Source organism: Brachyhypopomus gauderio, chromosome 14 (assembly GCF_052324685.1).
Source record: "Brachyhypopomus gauderio isolate BG-103 chromosome 14, BGAUD_0.2, whole genome shotgun sequence".
Lineage (NCBI taxonomy): Eukaryota > Metazoa > Chordata > Actinopteri > Gymnotiformes > Hypopomidae > Brachyhypopomus > Brachyhypopomus gauderio.
In genome coordinates this window covers 7,605,088-7,629,821 of record NC_135224.1, presented here as the reverse complement: position 1 = coordinate 7,629,821, position 24,734 = coordinate 7,605,088, and the positions used below count along the sequence as shown (strand labels likewise).

Here is a 24,734-nt window from a genome sequence, read left to right as displayed (position 1 = left end):
TGTGTACAAGTGAGCTGATGTATGTGGTGATGTGATGTGCTTTTCTTAGTAAACAACTAAAGCTCTTTTGTAAGTTGCTTTGGATAAGAGCATCTGCTAAATGCCATAAATGTAAGTGTGTGTGTGTGTGTGTGTGTGTGTGTGTGTGTGTGTGTGTGTGTGCTGCAGCAGGCATGTGTGCACGCGTGTACCTGTACAGATGCTGCAGTAACGCAGCCAGAGTTGATCTGTTGATCTTGGGTAAACTCTGAATATAGGTTCGGTACTTCTCCACCCTGTCCTTCTCATTCACTTCATCTGAAATAACAAACCAAAGGCTCTCACCCCTCAGAGAGAGACATTGCCCCTCACCGCTCTAATGGCTGCAGACCGTGAGAAGTAAGTGAACCTGTCCTTTAATGATCAACCAATCAATACAGAACCCCTGAGGGCCCGGCACGCATTTATCTCACACTTGGAAGGTACTGTCCAATTACACAAATATGAGATTTCGCAAGGGCGGTCAACCTGTCCCCAGCACGCATCACGTCTGCGACATATCGGTACTAACCGAGGGCGGAGATCCAGTAAGGGTAGAGTTCCTTGGCCAGGAGGGCGCCCTCGCACTGGGACAGGAAGCTCTTCAGCGTGTCCGTCACGTCCTCCAGACGATGGTCCTGAGCGCGAAGCTTGACGTTTCGCGCGTCCTGCCCGAACTCCTCCAGCAGCTGTGACACACGTTTGGGCTCGCCGCTCTTCTGATACACACCCGGGCAGCACAGGCCTAAGAGCGCAGGTCAAGGGGCAAAGGTCAGGGCTCACAAAGGAAAATATTTTTATCAAATACCCTTGTTTTACCAGTAACGCATTGCGTGGATAGCTAGAGGCCTATTCAATTATTCATTTTTCTCAATCAATTATTAATCAGTCTACAATTATTTTGAGTTCACAAATTTAAAATGTCAAGGAGTTCTGACAATGAATCACGGTGTTAATATGTCAGCATTAAATAAAAAAATAGCATTATATATTAAAGAGGTGAAATCAACCACTTTTACCATATTGAGTGACGAAAGCAATGCAGCTGTCAATGATGATAGGGATATCGTTTTTAGTCAGCTGCTGGTTGCTAAGCGCCCTGCCGTCCCTCCCAGCAGCCAATTGGATAGCCGAGTGCCACAACGCAAAGTCTTGTTTATTGATGCCATGCATGTAGATGGTTCTGTCACACACACACACACACACACACACACACACACACACACACACACACACACACACACACACACACACACACACACACACACACACGTGATGATGCCACGAAAACAAGCATTAAAAGACCTGGAAGAACTCAAACCGTACCGCTCCGACATGACAGCGTTGGAGCTAGATGAGATTCACCTGCCGCTCTCCACCATGAGCAGAGCTTGGATCTTCTCCTCTCCTTCCAAATAAGTGGAGACAGCTGTGGAAGCAACAGGAAGACCTTCAGGGGGTCCACACGTGCACGTGGGCACACACACGAGCAGGAGACTCACGATCAAAGACAGGAACACGAGGTGCCAAACAAGTGTGCAAGATTGAGACAGAGAGAAAATAAGAGTTGGATTTAAATTTGTGTCTGTGTGTGTGTGTGTGTGTGTGAGTGTGTGTGTGTGTGTGTGTGTGGACCACAACACGCCCAAATTCTTCAGGAGAGGAGTCAGAACGAGGCCTGTTGTCTAGGATACATGCTGTGTGCTGCTATTGTTTTGCGCTGGGCTGTGGGCGTCGCTGAAAGCCCGGTGTGGCCGGTCATTACTTTTCCCAGCATGCACATGGGCAGGTTGTCAAACACACTCTTGCCCAACGTTTTAGCACACACACAGATTCCTCTCCACGTACTGGTCTGTTTACTGAGAAGCCCACTCCAGCACCTGAGTGCAAACCTCGGGACAGTTAACATCTTTTCATCTCCGCTTCCTCTCCAGTGCATTCAAACCACCTCGTGTTTCTCCTCGACCTGCTCTACAAAGATTACGCCCTTAGTTTAGTGCCTTCCCTCTACCCTTCCTAGGGCCCTCTCTCTACCCTTCCTAGCACCCTCCCTCTACCCTTCCTCTAGTGCCCTCCCCTACCCTTCATCTAGTGCCCTCTCTCTACCCTTCCTCTAGCGCCCTCCCTCTACCCTTCATCTAGTGCCCTCCCTCTACCCTTCATCTAGTGCCCTCTCTCTACCCTTCATCTAGCACCCTCCCTCTACCCTTCATCTAGTGCCCTCTCTCTACCCTTCATCTAGCACCCTCTCTCTACCCTTCATCTAGCACCCTCTCTCTACCCTTCATCTAGCGCCCTCCCTCTACCCTTACTCTAGCGCCCTCCCTCTACCCTTCCTCTAGCACCCTCCCTCTACCCTTCCTCTAGCACCCTCCCTCTACCCTTCCTCTAGCACCCTCCCTCTACCCTTCATCTAGCGCCCTCCCTCTACCCTTCATCTAGCGCCCTCTCTCTACCCTTCCTCTAGCACCCTCCCTCTACCCTTCCTCTAGTACCTTCCCTCTACCCTTCCTCTAGCACCCTCCCTCTACCCTTACTCTAGCGCCCTCCCTCTACCCTTCCTCTAGTGCCCTCCCTCTACCCTTCATCTAGCGCCCTCCCTCTACCCTTCATCTAGTGCCCTCTCTCTACCCTTCATCTAGCACCCTCCCTCTACCCTTCATCTAGTGCCCTCTCTCTACCCTTCATCTAGTGCCCTCTCTCTACCCTTCCTCTAGCACCCTCCCTCTACCCTTCCTCTAGCACCCTCCCTCTACCCTTCCTCTAGCACCCTCCCTCTACCCTTCATCTAGCACCCTCCCTCTACCCTTCATCTAGCACCCTCCCTCTACCCTTCATCTAGCACCCTCTCTCTACCCTTCCTCTAGCACCCTCCCTCTACCCTTCATCTAGCACCCTCCCTCTACCCTTCATCTAGCACCCTCCCTCTACCCTTCCTCTAGCACCCTCCCTCTACCCTTCATCTAGCACCCTCTCTCTACCCTTCCTCTAGCACCCTCCCTCTACCCTTCATCTAGCGCCCTCCCTCTACCCTTCATCTAGCACCCTCCCTCTACCCTTCATCTAGCACCCTCTCTCTACCCTTCCTCTAGCACCCTCCCTCTACCCTTCATCTAGCACCCTCCCTCTACCCTTCCTCTAGCACCCTCCCTCTACCCTTCATCTAGCACCCTCCCTCTACCCTTCCTCTAGCACCCTCCCTCTACCCTTCATCTAGCACCCTCCCTCTACCCTTCATCTAGCACCCTCCCTCTACCCTTCATCTAGCACCCTCCCTCTACCCTTCATCTAGCACCCTCCCTCTACCCTTCCTCTAGCACCCTCTCTCTACCCTTCCTCTAGCACCCTCTCTCTACCCTTCATCTAGCACCCTCCCTCTACCCTTCATCTAGCACCCTCCCTCTACCCTTCCTCTAGCACCCTCCCTCTACCCTTCCTCTAGCACCCTCCCTCTACCCTTCATCTAGCACCCTCTCTCTACCCTTCCTCTAGCACCCTCCCTCTACCCTTCATCTAGCACCCTCCCTCTACCCTTCATCTAGCACCCTCCCTCTACCCTTCATCTAGCACCCTCTCTCTACCCTTCCTCTAGCACCCTCCCTCTACCCTTCATCTAGCGCCCTCCCTCTACCCTTCATCTAGCGCCCTCCCTCTACCCTTCATCTAGCACCCTCCCTCTACCCTTCCTCTAGCACCCTCTCTCTACCCTTCCTCTAGCACCCTCCCTCTACCCTTCCTCTAGCACCCTCCCTCTACCCTTCCTCTAGCACCCTCCCTCTACCCTTCATCTAGCACCCTCCCTCTACCCTTCATCTAGCACCCTCTCTCTACCCTTCATCTAGCACCCTCCCTCTACCCTTCATCTAGCACCCTCTCTCTACCCTTCCTCTAGCACCCTCCCTCTACCCTTCATCTAGCACCCTCTCTCTACCCTTCATCTAGCACCCTCTCTCTACCCTTCATCTAGCACCCTCCTTCTACCCTTCATCTAGCACCCTCTCTCTACCCTTCATCTAGCACCCTCTCTCTACCCTTCATCTAGCACCCTCTCTCTACCCTTCCTCTAGCACCCTCCCTCTACCCTTCCTCTAGCACCCTCCCTCTACCCTTCCTCTAGCACCCTCCCTCTACCCTTCATCTAGCACCCTCCCTCTACCCTTCATCTAGCACCCTCTCTCTACCCTTCATCTAGCACCCTCCCTCTACCCTTCATCTAGCACCCTCTCTCTACCCTTCCTCTATCACCCTCCCTCTACCCTTCATCTAGCACCCTCCCTCTACCCTTCATCTAGCACCCTCTCTCTACCCTTCATCTAGCACCCTCTCTCTACCCTTCATCTAGCACCCTCCTTCTACCCTTCATCTAGCACCCTCCCTCTACCCTTCATCTAGCACCCTCTCTCTACCCTTCATCTAGTGCCCTCTCTCTACCCTTCCTCTAGCGCCCTCCCTCTACCCTTACTCTAGCGCCCTCCCTCTACCCTTCATCTAGCGCCCTCCCTCTACCCTTCATCTAGCGCCCTCCCTCTACCCTTCATCTAGCGCCCTCCCTCTACCCTTCCTCTAGCACCCTCCCTCTACCCTTCCTCTAGCACCCTCCCTCTACCCTTCCTCTAGCACCCTCCCTCTACCCTTCATCTAGCACCGTCTCTCTACCCTTCCTCTAGCACCCTCCCTCTACCCTTCCTCTAGCACCCTCCCTCTATCCTTCCTCTAGCATCCTCCCTCTACCCTTCCTCTAGCACCCTCCCTCTACCCTTCCTCTAGCACCCTCCCTCTACCCTTCATCTAGCGCCCTCCCTCTACCCTTCATCTAGTGCCCTCCCTCTACCCTTCCTCTAGCACCCTCCCTCTACCCTTCCTCTAGCACCCTCCCCCTACCCTTCATCTAGTGCCCTCCCTCTACCCTTCATCTAGCACCCTCCCTCTACCCTTCATCTAGCACCCTCTTCTCTACCCTTCATCTAGTGCCCTCCCTCTACCCCCCTCTCTCTACCCTTCATCTAGCACCCTCCCTCTACCCTTCCTCTAGCACCCTCTCTCTACCCTTCATCTAGCACCCTCCCTCTACCCTTCCTCTAGCACCCTCCCTCTACCCTTCATCTAGCACCCTCCCTCTACCCTTCCTCTAGCACCCTCCCTCTACCCTTCCTCTAGCACCCTCTCTCTACCCTTCCTCTAGCACCCTCTCTCTACCCTTCCTCTAGCACCCTCTCTCTACCCTTCCTCTAGTGCCCTCCCTCTACCCTTCCTTTAGCGCCTTCCCTCTACACTTCCTAGGGCCCTCCCTCTACCCTTTCTCTAGCACCCTCCTTCTAGTGCCCTTCCTTCCTGACTGTCCCAGACTACATCCACTATGCTGATAACAAAAACTAAAACATTGGACTGAGCACATAAAGGCTAGAGTTTCTGCTACTTCTTAACAAAGATCTTTAATTTTTACTTGGGAGTGAAAGCACAGTAGAAATCTGAATCAAGATGGTGGCCATCCTCACTGGATTACACAGTGTAGCAGTGAAGATATAGAAACAGCCATCCGGGGAGGATTCATTACCTCAGGAAGCCTTCAAGGGCAGCTAATTTTGGTACAGTTTTACCGAGTGCAAAACTGACAACACAAGTTTTATTAAGCACTGCTATATTAAAAAGTCAGTTATTAGATATCAATATTAGCCACCACAGGTTAAAATTAACAAATACTACCGCCTTTATACTGCAAGTACAAATGAAGCCAACTGGCCGTGATGTGAAGTCATTAGTGTGGGGACTCCGATAACTCTTTGTTCTTGGATGAATTGTGTGGTAACTCCAGGAAACAGTCCTGAGTCATCCACTGAAATAACCCCAGCAGAAGTTCCACCATTATAAAGCCATAAAAATGTGCTTAGAAAGTTTCCGTTCTTCTTGAACAGAGTCTAGACAGCAGTGTCAGCTGAGGACAATGAAGACAACCGCTTCTTTTATAATGTGACTGATTGGAATAATTACTTTTTCAAATAAGAAAAAAACAGAACTAAAAAAAGAAGAAAACCTCTCCAAGGACAGAGGTGGGCGTTCGTGTTTAGATTGTGGAGAGCCTATAGCTTCCATAGACAGCACACAAATGAAGGAAGCCAGCAGTTAGCATCCAACACGCAGTACATCAGTGGGTCAGCTAGGGGGCGCCAGCTGCTTCTTAAAACTCGCCAGCTGTAGCTACGCCACCCCCCCCCCCCCCCCCCGACTCGCCCAGCTGTGGGTTCTGTTTCGCAGCACAACTTTGATGCCTCTCCAAGGACATGAGTTCTCAGCGGTTCACGTTCAAAGGCAGTTCGGCTGGTGGTAGATCCCAGTCCCGCTATCTTTCTGTTTTGCTTCAATCAGGAGTTCTGCTATCTCCACACTGCCACCACAGAAATCCTGAGCAGCCCGACAAGCACCCGAGCCCCTCAGCCAGAATGTGAGGAACAGACGTCTGGCAGGAGAGCTGAAGAAACACTGGCCGTCTCCAGGGAAGACATTACAAGGCGAGTGCCGAGTTTCCCCGGTCACCTGTTGCAATTCAATTACTCGTCCTGGCACGGGAGCGCAGGTTTAATTTGTGCTGCCACGTTCAAACGTCCCACACAGGGATTCTGTCTTCTTCCTCAGCTGGGTAGCTAGGCCAGCTGAATCCAGGAATGGAGAGTAAAAATGTGGCATAAAAATGTGGAAAATCAATATACTAAAACCGGTTCATACAAATGGACCTGTAGGTAACGACAGGACAACGTGGACTTGGAGGATGTGAGCTACAGGATACAGACTTGGGACACCTGGGAGAATGTTCTAGTGACGCAAGGCAGTTCTGTCCTATTCTGAAACAATGAGTCAGAACTCGCTAGTGTAAACACGAATTCAGGCCCGTCTTGCCACGCCACCACTAGTGGGAACAAGGACATGCTTCAAAAGACCAGGACACCAGCTTTGCACTGACACGAGGACAGCCAACATGACGCTGGCTGTTAACCGTGTTCCAAGAGGCTCAATGTAAATCTCGAAAAATGGTAAAATTAGATTTGAACTTTTTAATGCTCTTTTCAATACCACTGGTCACATAACGGCTAATGAGATGATGGGGTCAGCGGTGGCGTGTGGGTCTGCGCGCTAATCCAATGTCACAGAGCTTCAGACTACTGGGGCTTCTGTTCCGGTGCCTGAAGAGATCTGAGAGCCCTGTGGAGATGCCCGGTTAATATGACACACTCCATTTCAAGGATCCGCCATTTAAACGAGGCAGCGTCCTTGTAATCCTGAAATGGGTGAAATAGTTTTATGGATATGATCCACAGTCAAGCCCTTAACATTATATATATATATATATATTCGGACGAGTGGGGGGATGGACCGGACGACTGGAAGTACTCCACACGAGGAACGCCACAGAGCCGAGTGGTCAGAGCAGCCAGCCCGGCGCTGGGAGAGGGCAGCTTCAGCGGCACGCTGCGGAGATTCAGCTCTTCACGCCGTGATTAGGAGAACCAGCACTTGAGGACTCACTCCTCAGGCACGTAGTCCCATAAAGGTTCAGCTCAGGCTACTGAAACAAAACTGATCTTCTCTTTGTGTGTGTGTGTGTGTGTGTGTGTGTGTGTTTCTTACTAAGTTCCTGCAGACGTTTAAGTTGTAGAATCCCCTCAAACATGTGTTCACCATCAGGACAAAAGAACAGCTCAGAGCCAACCAAAGTGAACCATCCAATTCGCCAGTGGTAAAGGTCATGACCGTCTTTGTAGTACAAACGACCAATAAGCTCATAGTCCTTCTTCAGCAAAGATTCCATCCTCACCGGCACGAAACACTAGAGAATTAGAGAGAGAGAGAGAGACAGAGAGAATTAGAGAGGTAAAAAATAGCTGTTACTGTGAGGAAAAACAGAAAGAGCTAGGGATGAACAGATGAAGACAAGCTCTGGAGTTCATTTCACCGCTTGACACGTAGAGGAGAAGCTCAACATTGTTTCAGGTGGTTTTATTTTATTTTTTTACAGGTGAGGAACTGGAGCTCACCCCAGAGTTGTACAACCATCAGAGAAAGTGTGGGTGGCAGGCCAAAGACTAAAGTTTCTTATATATAATCATTTACAGTTTAAGTCTCAACATTTTTAAGCGAGAGCTTAAATACATGAGTCAGACACCAATGAGGAAACAGAACACCTTTTTTCCTAATGAACACACACACACACACAAACACACACAAACACACACTTTCACTGGACTAACAGAAAGGCAGAACTTGAGCTTTGAAGTCTTGCAGATGGGTGCCAGGCGTAGTTTGTCTTTGAAGGTAAGACACACACACACACACACACACAAAAACAAACTTCCGGAGCACCGTAAGCGCAGTAAGAAAAGAAGCTCTCGGAGGCCAGGAGGTGTAGGAGGGCGTCACCTCCAGCTACACTCACTGTAGATGCGTCTCCGGGGACTTTGCTCTATGCAAATTTAAAGTTTTTTGCATGAGTGTTTTAATCTATTTGTCAGCATAATTTGAAGCTAAAGTATTACCCATCACTCATTTATATCCCTGCATGTTTGTGTGTGTAACCTTGGCGATGGCGTGGGCCCAGTCTCTCTGCGTGTCTGATGTCTCCGCTCCAAACACAAGCAACTTTTCCGACTCCAGGTAGATCTCAAAGGTGAACACTGCCCTAAGGGGAAAGAGATTTAAAGAATTAAATCAACTCAACACAGACAGACGCTCGCACGCACGCGCGCACACACACAGACAGACACACACACACCTGTGAAAGGAAAGAAGATGGCTATTAATCTCTGTTAGTCTGTTGCTCTTGCTACAGGTAGAAGAACACCGGAATGCAGCCAAAGGTCAAAGGCCACCTTGTTAATAGCTGGTACAGGGGTGGCCCGTGCTCCCTGCTGCCGTCAGGATGATGATATTTTTACACTCCACCGCTCGCACTGAAACTGAGCCATGTGGGTGTTGAGAGAAATGGTAAATGAAATACTTTTGTAACCTTTGACCCCTACAAGGTGGTCAAGCACCACATACTGATAGGAGAGACCAAAAGCAAGAATAGAACGAGTGGGGGATGGAGGAGGGTGTGGAGAAGGAAGAAAAGAGAGAGGGAAATATAAAAAAATACATCAATAAGCCATGGAGGATGGTGGATGAAGAATGAACAGGAAGTGAGAGAAGTGGACAGAAGAAGGGGGGGTGAGGAGGGAGACGGGATGAGAGGAAGGAGGAGGAGAAGAGAGGAAGAGAGGAGGAGGAGAAGAGAGGAGGAGGAGAGAGGAGGAGGAGAGAGCCACGCCTACCCTGCTGCAGTCATGGTCTCCATGTTGTTGATGGCTAAGCTTGTCACATCATTGATGTCTACCCGCCCAATGGCTGCAGCACTCTTCTCGCTGTCATAGTAACTGAGGTACCCGCCCTCCAGCGTACACCATCGACGAACCATGTCTGAAACAGACACACACACACACACACACCATCATCATCATCGTCATCTGCCAGAGAAGGCCTGGCTTATTACGCAACAGCGTTTATGTTATCTCTGTGAGGACCAAGTTAACCAGTTTTTCATATTTGCCATAGTTTCATAGTTTTCAAGTGACTGTGTATCATATATGTGTATGTGTATATATACACACACCAAAGTAACAAAAATAACCAATTATATCAACATAAAACCTTTATTTTGCAAAATAAATGTGATCACTATATTTTCTGAAGGTTACAACAGTCTTCCTGTACATCAGCAGGAAGTGTGCAGACGTTTACTTTGAATGACTTCACCACATCTGTGGCTGCAGGGCATCACTAATCTCTCACTCTGTTCTGGGGTGGTTTTGGTCCACTCTTCGTCTCACACTGTTCTGGTGTGGTTTTGGTCCACTCTTCGTCTCACTCTGCTCTGGGGTGGTTTTGGTCCACTCTTCGTCTCACTCTGCTCTGGGGTGGTTTTGGTCCACTCTTCGTCTCACTCTGCTCTGGGGTGGTTTTGGTCCACTCTTCGTCTCACTCTGCTCTGGGGTGGTTTTGGTCCACTCTTCGTCTCACACTGTTCTGGGGTGGTTTTGGTCCACTCTTCGTCTCACTCTGCTCTGGGGTGGTTTTGGTCCACTCTTCGTCTCACTCTGCTCTGGGGTGGTTTTGGTCCACTCTTCGTCTCACACTGTTCTGGGGTGGTTTTGGTCCACTCTTCGTCTCACCCTGCTCTGGGGTGGTTTTGGTCCACTCTTCGTCTCACTCTGCTCTGGGGTGGTTTTGGTCCACTCTTCGTCTCACTCTGCTCTGGGGTGGTTTTGGTCCACTCTTCGTCTCACTCTGCTCTGGGGTGGTTTTGGTCCACTCTTCGTCTCACTCTGCTCTGGGGTGGTTTTGGTCCACTCTTCGTCTCACTCTGCTCTGGGGTGGTTTTGGTCCACTCTTCGTCTCACTCTGCTCTGGGGTGGTTTTGGTCCACTCTTCTTCCAGTCTCTTCCACAGTTTGGTGACTGTTGTGGGCTTCTCGGCCATAACTTTGTCACCAAGGAATTTCCAGAAGTTTTCTATTGGGTTCAGATCAGGACTCTTGGCTGGCCGTTTCATTGTTTCAATGTTTCAACGTTTTCAGCTTCATGGAACTGCTTTACATGATTTGCTGTGTGAAATGGGGATTTGTAAATGAAAGTTGCATGAAAGTTGCTGCTTGATTGAGTGATGAATGCAAGGGAGGAACCACGTAGAGAAACCATAATGCTTCCTCCTCCACCTTTCACTGACTTCTCCACCTCTCTTCTGTACACACAACATGCTGCTCAGCAAAGACTAGTCTAGCTTCCCGATTCTTTCTGCTAACGAGAGGACTGATCACTGCAGAGTGGGCTTAAAGTCCAGATGATCTTAAACGTGGAGACACTGTATGACGAGACAGATCTTGTAAATATTGTAAAGATGCAATATTCCAGAAATCACAGATTTGGAATGACCACCTTCTCTTGCTATGGCTGATAGGGTCAACCCTTTGGTCTTCATCTGGACAACCAGCTGCCACAGGGGTTCAGTCACTTTAGAACGGCTCACCATTTTTGCAAAGTCAGGGAGAACTGGAAGGTTAGGCTGCCCTTTAAATGGGGTTTGTCAGATAATTAAGGAAATTAGCACCAGATGCTAAATTAATACCAATAACTTGCAGGTATCTGAAAGTTATTTAATTTTGATCAATGTACTTTTTCAATTATATCATTTGATATGCTGTGCTTTAGAATATATACAATTTATGAAATATGATTTAAAATGCTGCTATTTCACTCCTGTGGATCCATCCTGCCTTGTATCAACGGTTCAGGCTGGTGGTGCAATGGTGTGGGGGATATTTTGCTGGCACACTTTGGTCCCATTAATACCAATTGAGCATTGTGTCAAAGCCTCAGCCTACCTGAGTATTGTTGCTAACCATGTCCATTCCTTTATGATCACAGTTTACCCATCTTCTGATGGCTACCATGTCATAAAGCACAAATCATCTCAGACTGGTTTCTTGAACCTGGCAATGAGTTCACTGTACTTGAATGGCCTCCACAGTCAAACAGACCTCAATCCAATAGAGCCCCTTTGGGATGTGGTGGAACGTCATGCAGCTGACAAATCTGCAGCAACTGTGTGATGCTATCATGTCAATATGGACCAGACTCTCTGAGGAATTTTTTCAGTACCTTGTTGAATCTATGCCATGGAGAGAGAGAGAATATTATACAACATATTTGGCGTGACCACTCTATTTTTCTAGTAGGAGTGCATTATTAACTAATGATACCAAACAGGGCATCATCATAATGATTATTTTCATATGCAGGTTGAAAGAATCACTAGCTGAAACAGAAATCGCTTAGTAAAGGCTTCAAACTGGGTGAGGAACAGCCAACGTCTGCTACAAATGTAAGGTTGTGGAAGAGTTTCATGTCACAGGTCATTTTCACCATGGCAGAGGACAGCAACAAGACACAAGGTAGTTAATCCTGCATCAGGAAGGTCTCGCAGGCAAAGATTACAAAGCAGATGTGCTGAACAAGGTATATTGGAGAAGCACAAAGAAACAGGCAACGCTGAGAACTGTATAGACACAGTGGTCGTCCAAGGAAACTTAGTGCAGCAGATCAAAAATGCATCATGCGTACTTCCCTTCGAAAGCAGGCGTCCAGCGGAGCCATCAGCTCAGAACTGGTGGACACTGTGAGACCCAGGTACACTCTACTGTTCTGAGAAGTCTGGCAGGAGTGGTCTTCATGGAGGAATTGTAGGCAGAAAGCAAAACCTTCAAGGTGGAAACACGGCCAAGTGACTCATGAAAACATAGGATCTGAGTTGCAGGAAAAGGGCAGCAGGTGGTCTGGAGCTATGAGTCCAAATGTGATATATTTGGTTGTGACGGGAGGCAGTTTTTTCGCTGAAGGGCTGGAGAGCTGTAGAAGTGTGGTGGAGGTTCCACAGTGAAGCGTGGTGGAGGTTCAACAGTGAGGTGTGGTGGAGGTTCAACAGTGAAGCGTGGTGGGGGTTCAACAGTGAATCGTGGTGGAGGTTCAACAGTGAATCGTGGTGGAGGTTCAACAGTGAAGCGTGGTGGAGGTTCCACAGTGAAGCGTGGTGGGGGTTCAACAGTGAATCGTGGTGGAGGTTCAACAGTGAATCGTGGTGGAGGTTCAACAGTGAATCGTGGTGGAGGTTCCACAGTGAAGTGTGGTGGAGGTTCCACAGTGAGGTGTGGTGGGGGTTCCACAGTGCGGTGTGGTGGGGGTTCAACAGTGAAGCGTGGTGGGGGTTCAACAGTGAAGTGTGGTGGGGGTTCAACAGTGAAGCATGGTGGAGGTTCAACAGTGAAGCGTGGTGGGGGTTCAACAGTGAAGCGTGGTGGGGGTTCAACAGTGAAGCGTGGTGGAGGTTCAACACCTCCTGGATCTGTTCCTGAACACAGATTAAAAGCACATACAGCACACATGGAGCTGCTTGGATAAGGTTCCACTCTCTTTCCATGCACAGGAGATCATTTCCGACACTGAAGGGTTGTTTGTGTGGCCACTGTAAACCGGATTCTGGACCAAAGTGGCCGGCTGACCCTCCTGCAACCGCTCCACCCAAGGCACCTTCTCCCAATAAGCCCCTCCTCCTCCCAAAAGCCCCTTCCCCTCCCAAAGCCCCTCCCCCAATAAGCCCCTCCTCCTCCCAAAGCCCCTCCTAGCCCTCAACCCTCAGCCAAGTCACACCAGCAGCTCTGCTCCTCCCCAGGAGCAACGGGGCACCCATTTTAGGCCTTTCCTCTTAGAGGGAGAGGGATAGAGTGAGAGAAGAGGAAAGAGGAGGTATGATGGGCAGACAAAAGAATGATGGAGGTGAGGGAGGGAGAGAAAGAGGGGGGGTGTAAACATGAGTGACACTACAAGTGATATTTACAACTTTTACTGAAGGGAAAGAACAAAAGCAGTTCATCGACAGCAGGGCTGGTGTCACCATCGAACAGGTGCCGGCAAAACACGACTAAAAAGGGGGATGAGGAAGATTCCACTGATGACATTTGAAAAGTGACATACCTGTCGCAATTAAAGACAGAAAGACACACGCACGCACACACACACACACACGTGCAGTGAAGCGTGGTGGGGGTTCAACAGTGAAGCGTGGTGGGGGTTCAACAGTGAAGCGTGGTGGGGGTTCAACAGTGAAGCGTGGTGGAGGTTCAACAGTGAAGCGTGGTGGGGGTTCAACAGTGAAGCGTGGTGGGGGTTCAACAGTGAAGTGTGGTGGGGGTTCAACAGTGAGGTGTGGTGGAGGTTCCACAGTGAAGCGTGGTGGGGGTTCAACAGTGAGGTGTGGTGGGGGTTCCACAGTGAGGTGTGGTGGAGGTTCCACAGTGAAGCGTGGTGGAGGTTCAACAGTGAGGTGTGGTGGAGGTTCAACAGTGAAGCGTGGTGGGGGTTCAACAGTGAATCGTGGTGGAGGTTCAACAGTGAATCGTGGTGGAGGTTCCACAGTGAAGTGTGGTGGAGGTTCCACAGTGAGGTGTGGTGGGGGTTCAACAGTGAAGCGTGGTGGGGGTTCAACAGTGAAGCGTGGTGGGGGTTCACCAGTGAAGCGTGGTGGGGGTTCACCAGTGAAGCGTGGTGGGGGTTCAACAGTGAAGCGTGGTGGAGGTTCAACAGTGAAGCGTGGTGGGGGTTCAACAGTGAAGCGTGGTGGAGGTTCAACAGTGAAGCGTGGTGGGGGTTCAACAGTGAAGCGTGGTGGAGGTTCAACAGTGAAGCGTGGTGGAGGTTCAACAGTGAAGCGTGGTGGAGGTTCAACAGTGAAGCGTGGTGGGGGTTCAACAGTGAAGCGTGGTGGAGGTTCAACAGTGAAGCGTGGTGGGGGTTCAACAGTGAAGCGTGGTGGGGGTTCAACAGTGAAGCGTGGTGGAGGTTCAACAGTGAAGCGTGGTGGGGGTTCAACAGTGAAGCGTGGTGGGGGTTCAACAGTGAAGTGTGGTGGGGGTTCAACAGTGAAGCATGGTGGAGGTTCAACAGTGAAGCGTGGTGGGGGTTCAACAGTGAAGCGTGGTGGGGGTTCAACAGTGAAGCGTGGTGGAGGTTCAACACCTCCTGGATCTGTTCCTGAACACAGATTAAAAGCACATACAGCACACATGGAGCTGCTTGGATAAGGTTCCACTCTCTTTCCATGCACAGGAGATCATTTCCGACACTGAAGGGTTGTTTGTGTGGCCACTGTAAACCGGATTCTGGACCAAAGTGGCCGGCTGACCCTCCTGCAACCGCTCCACCCAAGGCACCTTCTCCCAATAAGCCCCTCCTCCTCCCAAAAGCCCCTTCCCCTCCCAAAGCCCCTCCCCCAATAAGCCCCTCCTCCTCCCAAAGCCCCTCCTAGCCCTCAACCCTCAGCCAAGTCACACCAGCAGCTCTGCTCCTCCCCAGGAGCAACGGGGCACCCATTTTAGGCCTTTCCTCTTAGAGGGAGAGGGATAGAGTGAGAGAAGAGGAAAGAGGAGGTATGATGGGCAGACAAAAGAATGATGGAGGTGAGGGAGGGAGAGAAAGAGGGGGGGTGTAAACATGAGTGACACTACAAGTGATATTTACAACTTTTACTGAAGGGAAAGAACAAAAGCAGTTCATCGACAGCAGGGCTGGTGTCACCATCGAACAGGTGCCGGCAAAACACGACTAAAAAGGGGGATGAGGAAGATTCCACTGATGACATTTGAAAAGTGACATACCTGTCGCAATTAAAGACAGAAAGACACACGCACGCACACACACACACACACGTGCGCATCTCTTTTGAGCACTGGAACACACACACACTCTCATTTGCCCCGTCTCTCACACACACACACGCCACAGAAGGGACAGATGGTATTTACTATCAACAATCACCTCATGTGGCTGTCTCTGTGTATGTGTGTGTTGTAGTTCAATAATCTGCTGGTATTCATTTCCTCATCACCCCTCAGCCCTCATCTGTCTGCACATCTCCCACCTCAAATGGCACCAAAATCAATCCAAAGCAAAACAATGCTCACCTCATTTATTTCTTTATTTATTTGCCACAGAACCTCTCGTCCCAGACGTTTTGTGTACGGCGCTGCAGAAACACGGCGTTTAAAATGGACTACCCCGCTGAGATGGGCCGTGCACGTGGGGAGGTAGAAGGTCATATCTGTTGTTATTTGCTGTTCTGTCTGTGGGCTGGGGGTGAGCTCCATGCAGGCCGAGAACTGCCTTCAACCAGTCTGGAGCAGATCAAACAGCGTCTCCAACACCAATCTGCTTGGAAATGTGCGTTAGGCCAATTTAGAACGCGAAGCCACACGTGCTTGCCAGCGGTTTGCGAGCAGCAGAAATGAGACCCCTCCGGTCCTCCACACCTCCTCCTCGGGAGTTCATGGGGAACTTCTAGGATGGATGGATTCCTTCATGGATTCCTCGACACCTTTCATAAGTGCGAATCCAGCGGCGCCCCAGGTGAGGTGGCGACCTCACGGCTCCGACGGGTGCAGATCACGAACGGAACCGACTAGAACCAAGAGCCAGACTGAAGAAAACAGACTACAAAGCCCGACACAGTGCAAAGGAGCCAAGCGCCGGGTGGGGGCGGAGCACCACAGGAGAACCACAGGAGCAATACGAGAGCACCTCCTTCGAGTCCTACCAACTCTCTCTGAAGCTAATCAGCCAGAACTTCTGCTCAAAAGCCCCGCCACCCCACACAACCGACATGACTCAAACACTCGGGCCGTTCTTTCATGAACTTCCCAGCGACCGGCACTCGGGCGATTTAACAACTTCCAACGCGTGGTTTTAACCCGCCGATAGGGGGGCGGGCGGAGCGGGGAGGAGAAGCGGTGGGTAATTGGGAGGTTAGAGGGGCGTCGGTGACAGTCCGACAGGAGCTCACAGCCCCTCCAGCTGCTGTCAGTCTCCAGGCGGGTCCAACATAGCCGACACACAGGCGTGACTCACAGCAAGCGGCAAAGGGGGGGGTTCCCACGGCAGGCTGCTGTCAGAACAGAGGCGGTCGGAGCGGGGAGAGGAGGGGAGCTGAGTGGCTTCACTCAGAACAGCAGCAGCGAGCAGGAGACGGGCCAGCAGTCATGCCAAACCTCGGTTCTGCCCCGCGTTTTTGTGTTGAAGAACCAGCCCAAAAACGGGAACTTTTCAAAGTGTTCCGGAACATGACGGCATGAACAGGGTCGAGACGTGGCCTGTGACAAAATTGCCACATGTCGTTTGCGCGCGCGCTTAAAATACATTCGATCCGACATTTCTACGGGCCGACTTCAGCGGGGGCTTCTTCCTGAAGTATGCGGCCCAGAGCGACACGGAGCATGACGCCGACATGAGTGAGCAGGACGGCACGGGGCGCCGGCTACGCGCCTCTGTGTGTTACCCTTTTGACTCGCACGCACGTGTGTGTGTGTGTAGGTGCTGCTTTAGCACGCACGTGTGCACACTTGAACAATGCAGCGTGATTCAGAACGGGGCAGACGTGGCTGGTTTCAGCTCCTTCTCAAGAAAAGCAATGGAGCAGCACAAACGGGTATGTCAGGTCACAGAAAGCCTGTAGCAGCGGCTCAAGAGTGCACACACACACACACACACACACACACACACACACACACACACACGAGCACACACACACACGAGCACACACACACAGACGGACACAGGGATGCACGCACACACACAGGGACGCACACACACACACAGGCACACCCAGGGACTCGCATACAGGGACGCACACACACACACACACACACACAGTGATGCACACACACACACACACACACACACACACACACACACACGCACACATACACAGGCATGGGCACACACACAGAGGCACAAACAGGCACAAATGAGCACAAACAGGCACTTATCTTTGTGGGGTATTTCTATACACTTGAGTATTATTACAGCGAAATACTGATGCCCCTGCACCTAAACATAATCAGAGTATTAGTGACCAAAACAAATATTGTTTGTTTTTTGTTTGTTTGTTTGTTTTTAAATAAAATGCGAAACGGTAAGTCTCTAAACTGATCTAAAGTGACCGGTTTTGTTTGCTTTGTAGGGATTTGGTCCATGCAAAGAGCTAAATGCTTGTCCCCATGTATACAGTAATACACACATGCACACACAGGGCACCCTCAGACGTGCACACGTGAGGACAGCCCCACTAATCAACGTTTCCTCATTAGCGTCTATCTTCTGAACGTGAGGACTTCTCTTCCGGATGGTGAAATGCTCGGGGGAAGGACCTTAGTGGAATGTTAACAGGCAACAGCAGAGTGTGTGTTCTCAGGTGAGAGACGCGAGACAGATAAACGTGAAAGGCAAATCCGAGTGTAAAGAAAGGGTGTGTGTGTGTGTGTGTGTGGGGGGAGGGGGGACGTGATTGGACGAAAAGAGAACGGGGGAGGAAACCACAGGGAATAAGGCTGCTAGAACTCTGACCTTGTAAGACACTACAGAACAGAAGACAATCTACTGGGAACAAAGGAGGAGAGAGAAAGAGAGAGTGAGAGAGAAAAAGAGAGAGAGAGATGAAGGCACTCAGCAGGAAAAGATAAACTAATCAGAAATTAGAGGTTTCCGTTCCACAACCGTCACTCAGTTCAAACAATGTGTCCAGGTGACCATGTCCCTGTGATAGTGTGCGTGGGTCTCACCGTGAGCTCACACTCACACTGGGTCTCCGTGACTGTGAGCATGTGCAGTGTTCGTTTCTCCTTGAAATGAAGATAAAGGAAATGAGAAGAAAAAAAATCAACTGCTCAGCATCTTAAAAGAAACTGACAGAAGAACAAGTCTACATGGATATGTTTCAGTTCTGCACAAACTAGACGCTACGATCAAGACACTAGCATGACAACATTCATAGTTCTTCAACTCTCAGCCCGATCTTAAACACAAAAAATGAGACACCTGCCCTTTCATGATTGAATCTTACCTGTATGCAAATTGGACTTGTGACCCCCCTCCACCCCCACCGGTCAGTAGAAAATCAGCCGAGCAAGTTCTCAGCAGTTTCAGCAAGAATCCATATCAGAACGGCAATATCGAGCGTTCTGAGCGACTTCGAAGGAGGCATGGTCACTAACACGAGAGGACCTGGCGCTGCATTTCACAAACCGCCAACCTTGCGCAGTTCTCTCGTAGTAGTTTCAAGAGCACTTTGAACTGCCATTGTGTATGAAATGTATATAAATAAAACTTGCTTTCCCTTGCCAAGAGTATACTGAGAAATATGTGATAGAGGACGAACATCCAGGGAACGGAGATCCTGTGGACGTGTACTCGCTGACGAAAGGCGTCAGAGGAAGCAGTCGAGAAACATTCTGACAATCAGGCAGTGCAACGTCGAGCAAATTGCAGCCAAATACAATGTAGCCAAATAATGTAGCGGAACACACAACTCGTCGTTGCTTAGCAATGTGGGGCTGTTACTCGGGCAACCAGAGAGACATTATTGTCTAAGGGACACAGAAAGTTGGACTGAGCGGAGGGAAACGTTGCATGGTCAGGTGGAGTAAGGGTGGGGTAAGGGTGGGGTAATGGTGGCAGTCATGGCCTGGCAGTTAGGGAACTGGTCTTGTGACCGGAGGGTCGTGGGTTAGATTCCCAGACAGGCCATGACTGAGGTGCCCTTGAGCAAGGCACCTAACCCCAACTGCTCCCCAGGCGCCGGGCTAGGGCTGCCCACCGCTCTGGGCACGTGTGATCCACAGCCCCCTAGTAATCACTAGTGTGTGTGTGTGTGTGTGTGTGTGTGTGTGTGTTCTGACTGCACAGATGGGTTAAAAGCGGAGGACAAATTTTGATTGGGGTGTAAAAATCACAATTGACAAAATATGGCACATTTAATTTCATTTCATTTCATTTTTTTTTATGGTGAAGAAGGGTGGAGTATTGGTGGGGTAAGGGTGTGGGGAATTATTTATTGGCACACCCTGGGTCCTCCAAAATTAGTGGATGGACATTTGAACTGTAGAGCCTACCTGAGTATCGTGATCGACCAAGTTAACCGCTTCGTGGCAGCTGTTGACCCTGTGGTAGGACACTTTCAGGAGGACAATGCACCCCACCACAAGGGTCGTACACGTCATGGATTGGTCCCAGGAATGTTCCCTGCCTTATTGGCTTTAGTCCACAGACCATAATCCTATAGGGCATCTCTGGGATCTCAGGTAGTGACGAAATATGGCGTAAACATGAGGTAGTGCACGCTAGTCAGATATATCAGTACTTTCATCTGAAGAACCAGAAGAAGCGTTCTTGTCCGTTTGGGCCAAGACGGCTGCAGAATGATTTCAACACCTAGTGGAATCTGGGCCATGATGACCTGCTGTGTTTCTGAAGGTCATAGGAGATCCACTACACTTATATAGGTGTTCTCTACTAAAGTGGCCACTCGGTGCACATCCACAAATATCTTAGAATATCTAAGACTCTAGGAGAGTCTTAGAGTCTAAGAGATTAGTTAGGAGAGGCAGCTGGAAGTTCCTGCTCAAGCAGTCAGCCTTTTGTTAAAATCTTCTGAAACTACTTATAAATGATTTAAAACAGGTTTTATTCATAGAGCTATTAGCGACTTTGAAGCATCCTGGAAACATAGGTTTAAACAGGGTGGGGAAAACCTTCCTCTCTTTGGGAACATGACACGGCATTTTTCATGAGCATAAATTGTATTGTTTAAGTAGCTCCTTTGAAATTTTCAGTAGACGCATTACACTTAAGCCACCATTACCGGTACCAAGCTCTTTTAATAATAGATGACACAACAACCTATTTACTGACCGTGGCTTTTACAGAGCCACCGTGCAGGATTGAATCTCACCCACTTAAAGAGGCCAAAATGATTGACAGATAAATGGCTGGTAGTAAAGAACACAAGCACGAATCTCAATGTTCTTATGTGCTGGATATTTCAGTATCTCACTACTGGAATACACTACTGGAATACACTACAGGCTTTGGTTACACCATTAGCTCTCTAGCTACAGGAACAGCAGAGATAGGGTGGGGTGTGGCCTCCGAATAAAATCAAGGTTCATGTATTAACAACTGATCTTTCGAAGATCTTAGAACTAAAAAAAAATTTACGAAACTTCTCACTTCTCACGCGCGCGCGCATGCACACACACACACACACACACACACACACACACACACACACACACGACGCAAAGGAAGCCCAGGCAGAATGCTGCATCAACAGAGATTCCCCTAGGGAACAGAGACCCCCCCTCCAGCTGCACACATGGGCCTAGCAGAAGCGCTGAGCCCTTTCATGCAGCCTCTTTCCCTGGGGAAAGCTCCAGGTTGGTACCCCCCCCTCTCTCATTACTAGCGGACCCAGAGTCCCACTCCAGCTGTTGGGACGGGACCACAGTACGCGCTACAGACACCATGAGGAAAAGAAAAGCGGCGATTAAAACTTTTCCAAAGGCCTCTGAAGAGCTGTGGCGTTGTACGCGTCTCCGCCAGATGCTGACATTACTCACGCCGTCTTTCCTGCTACTTTCAATTACAGTAGCAAAAGGACAGAAACAGCAGGTGATCAGAAAGCAACCAATTAATAGCAGTCTATATAAACAGATGCAGCACTGAGCAGTTAAAAAACAAACAAACAAACAAACATCCAGTAAGATAAATGGGAGGAGATTATTCGAATGGGTACATGGAGGGTTATGAACCAGACAGATGGACACATGGAGGAACGGAACCATGAACTGACCTTCTCCTCCGTATCCTGTCTAGTGAGAAGGCCGAGGAGACGATTGTGGACACTCGCATGGCAGAAGGGACAGCAGCCGAGCTGCGAATGAAGCCCTAGGGGCCGGACGGAAGTGTGGACTCACCATCTCTGCCTCTTCTGTCCAGAGTGGTCTTCAGCATATTGGCTGAAGAGTAGAGAAATCCATCCATGAAAGAGGAAACTTCTGCTGGAAAGCTGCTGTCACCCACCATCTCTAGCTTTGCAAATTCTGAGAGAGAGAGAGAGAGAGAGAGAGAGAGAGAGAGAGAGAGAGAGAGAGAGAGAGAGAGATTATAAGAAAACACTGATTATGAATAATCCCATAAGTTGCTGGGAGGTGAAATATCGTTTGGGCAGTATACATCACAATCCCATTATCAACAAACCGTTTCCAAGACAGGATATTTATTCTCTCCTGCCTCTGTTTATAGTACTTTCACTAAAAAACTACAAAGTCAACTTGAAGGAGTCCGTTTGCCTCAGAAGTTTCCAGATAACCAGCGCGTTTGTCAAGAGGTTCAGACTCCCACCGTGTGCACTGCTAATGTACATATTTATTCGCCCTCTCCCGAGGTTACTCAAGGGCTCCTTGCAGAACTTTCTCTGAAGTACACAAAACTTAAAGGGCAAAAACTGGGATCCCCCATATCCCCCCCCCCCCCCCCCCCCCCCCCCCCCCACCTTCCTCTCCTCTTCTCTCCTCTTCTTCGCTTCTTTTCAGTGTTCAACCTTATCGGTTTCGGATTCAATTAGCTAGTATGCACAGGTTCCATTTTTGGCAGGAGAGGCAGCAATACCTGTGAGATTTTATCAGGCACCTTCAGCCCATTTCACAGTGCAAGTTCAAAAAACTTTAATTGAAAAGTCTTTTTAATTGAAGGGTCTCTCTCCTTCTATCACTTCCCTCCAGCCTCCAACCTCTCTTCTTCGTTAAGAGAGGGATTAGCAACAATAATGAGGTGGGAAGACAAGAACTCTGAGGTCTCAGTAGTCAGGCTTTTCACGCATATTTAGCATTTAAATAGGCATATTCAAATTATCTCATGAATATGCTTATTTTCCCCACCAAAAGACAATGCCGAAGTGAAATTGTGAGCGGCTGGGAACATGACTCTCTAAATGCTTTAAAAGGCTTGTTCAAACAACAATTAGGAACAAAGTAGATTTGTCTATGTATAGACGGTGTACAATCCATGCGCGTACACGTTCGTTCGTATGTGTGCGTCTGTCTATCCACACCCGTTAGCCTGGTATTCGAGTGAGGTCCACACACATGTACACGATGCCGTTAATGAGGTCCCGTCCCCACACGGACACAAAGGTGGTCCTGTGTCTGCCCCGTGCTGCCGCACTGTTAGGAAGGTCATTACAATGTTGACGGAGCACTGGAAAACATTTGGGGCCGTGCTTGGTGAGGAGGGTCTAATTGGGATATCTGGCACCCGTCCTGATAGAGGCCTCAAATGAGCAGTGTAGCAGTTTCACAGCTCAATCCAATCAAGTTCACGCATGCACACAAACACGCTAATTAGAGATACTTTTGGAGGAAACGATCTCTTGAGAACTGTTGGGGGGGGGGGGGGGGGGGGGGGGGGGGGGGTTCTGTCATCCTGTGACAAATACCCATTTCCCTGACAACCAGGTGACCCTAAACACCAAATTAGCACTATTAGCAGTGAAGAACCCACCAATCACTCCAGATGCTGGGAATAAATTAACCAAAATCAGGGTCACAGGGAAACATGTCTATGATCAGAGACACCTCAAAGGCTTTCTTTAGACCTCTTTCTTTCACATCATATCAAATTTCATAAATCATAAAGTTCCTTAACAGCCATTTAATTTTATTGGGGTTGTGTTCATGAGCCTTGTAAACCACCATTTTATGTCCTGCGTTCACGTCATGTGACGTCCCTGCTAACCAATACAATGTGGTTGCTCAAGACGAATGTTATGTCCTATAAACATTGATTCCACTGATACCAACACTAGTCATACAGACAACATTATACCACAAAAAATTCATTCCTGTACCTAGTCCAGAGGTCCATTTAACTGATTCTTTCAAATCCAAGTCTGAAATCAGATTTTATCCATCAAGATTTTAAATTATGCATTACGTGCATATCGATTAAACTGTGCATTATGTGCATACTGATTATATTATACACTGATCAGTTACAGAATTTTAAAATCACTGACAACTAAAGTAAAAGACAGTGTTTATTTCATTCCAGTGGCACCTGGCTGGGATATATTAGGCAGCAAGCGGTCACTTCTCAAAATTGATGCGTTAGAAGCAAGAAAATGGGCAAGCGTAGGGATCTGAGAAACCAGGACCAAATAGGGACCACACCGGGACTGGAAGACCGGAGCATCTGCAAAAATGACAGGTGTAAACATTGCTGCAGACCAAGTTCACACCATCCACCCATAAACCATAGCAATGGTATTTTTTTAATGGTGGTGGCCTCTTTCAACATTGTAATGTGGCCCAACTGGAAAAAAAATGTCCAGGAATGGTTTGTGGAACATCACAAGGTGTTCAAGGTGTTGACTTGGCTTCCAAATTGCCCAACTCTCAATCCAAGTGAGCATCTGCGGGTTCAGCTGGAAAAACCACTCTGGTCCATGGAGGTCCTACCTCACACCTTTCAGGACTGCATCTGCTACCAACGTCCTGTTGCCAGACACCACAGGCACACTCCGATGTCTTGTGGAACCAATGCCATGACAGATCAGCTGCTTTAGTGGTAGACCTTCAGCTTAGGGTACGATTCAAAAGTGCTTTAGGCACTCGCTTTGGTGCTTGGACCCCCGTGCCTTCTGCAGATCGATTCACTAATCACTCATCATTATGGGGTTGCAGCGTCCTGGCTGTCTTTTACCCGAGGTGGAAAGGCCTTGATGGAAACTCTCCATGTTCACCGAAATTTAGGTAAAAATCCGGATAAAACACAGGAATTGGCCGTGGACTCAGATGGCATTGCCTGTGGAGTGCTCTCACAATCAGGAGATGTCAAAATCCAGTATTTTTACTCATACAGAAATAACAGTTTGAGTGATGTTTTGGGTTCACGCCAAACCGGCAAAAAGGCATTGCAATTGGTTTACCATTGAACCAGTGCGTAGGCCCAGAGAAACACACAGCACAGCAGACATGAGGTGGCAAACTTCTACCTTCTTCTTCAGTCTGACATCAGAAACATTACTTAGGATCAGTCTTCACTCTCTGGGTTAGAGTCTTGTACAGGTGGTGTATTTTAAACCAAAAGTAGCACAAAACTGTCAGCATGGTCAAGAGAGCAGCACCTATTCATCTTAAGTTTAAAAAGGATGCATTCTTTATGGATGGATGGATGATTGGATGGATGGATTTAAAATTGTAAAGTGTTATCAGCTGCTCCCAATAATATTAAGATTCAAGTTAAAATAACAAATTA

At 49.1% G+C, this 24,734-nt stretch overlaps 1 protein-coding gene across 1 annotated transcript in view; it reads right to left on the bottom strand.

The window, feature by feature from the left end:
• arap2 (ArfGAP with RhoGAP domain, ankyrin repeat and PH domain 2) overlaps window positions 1–24,734 on the bottom strand; it is a 68,215-nt gene that overhangs the window by 14,761 nt on the left and 28,720 nt on the right. Inside the window, 8 exon segments of the mRNA XM_076972499.1 lie at window positions 192–297; window positions 551–763; window positions 1,038–1,201; window positions 1,384–1,447; window positions 7,639–7,837; window positions 8,584–8,686; window positions 9,318–9,462; window positions 21,395–21,520. Coding sequence (XP_076828614.1) covers window positions 192–297; window positions 551–763; window positions 1,038–1,201; window positions 1,384–1,447; window positions 7,639–7,837; window positions 8,584–8,686; window positions 9,318–9,462; window positions 21,395–21,520 — 1,120 coding nt within the window.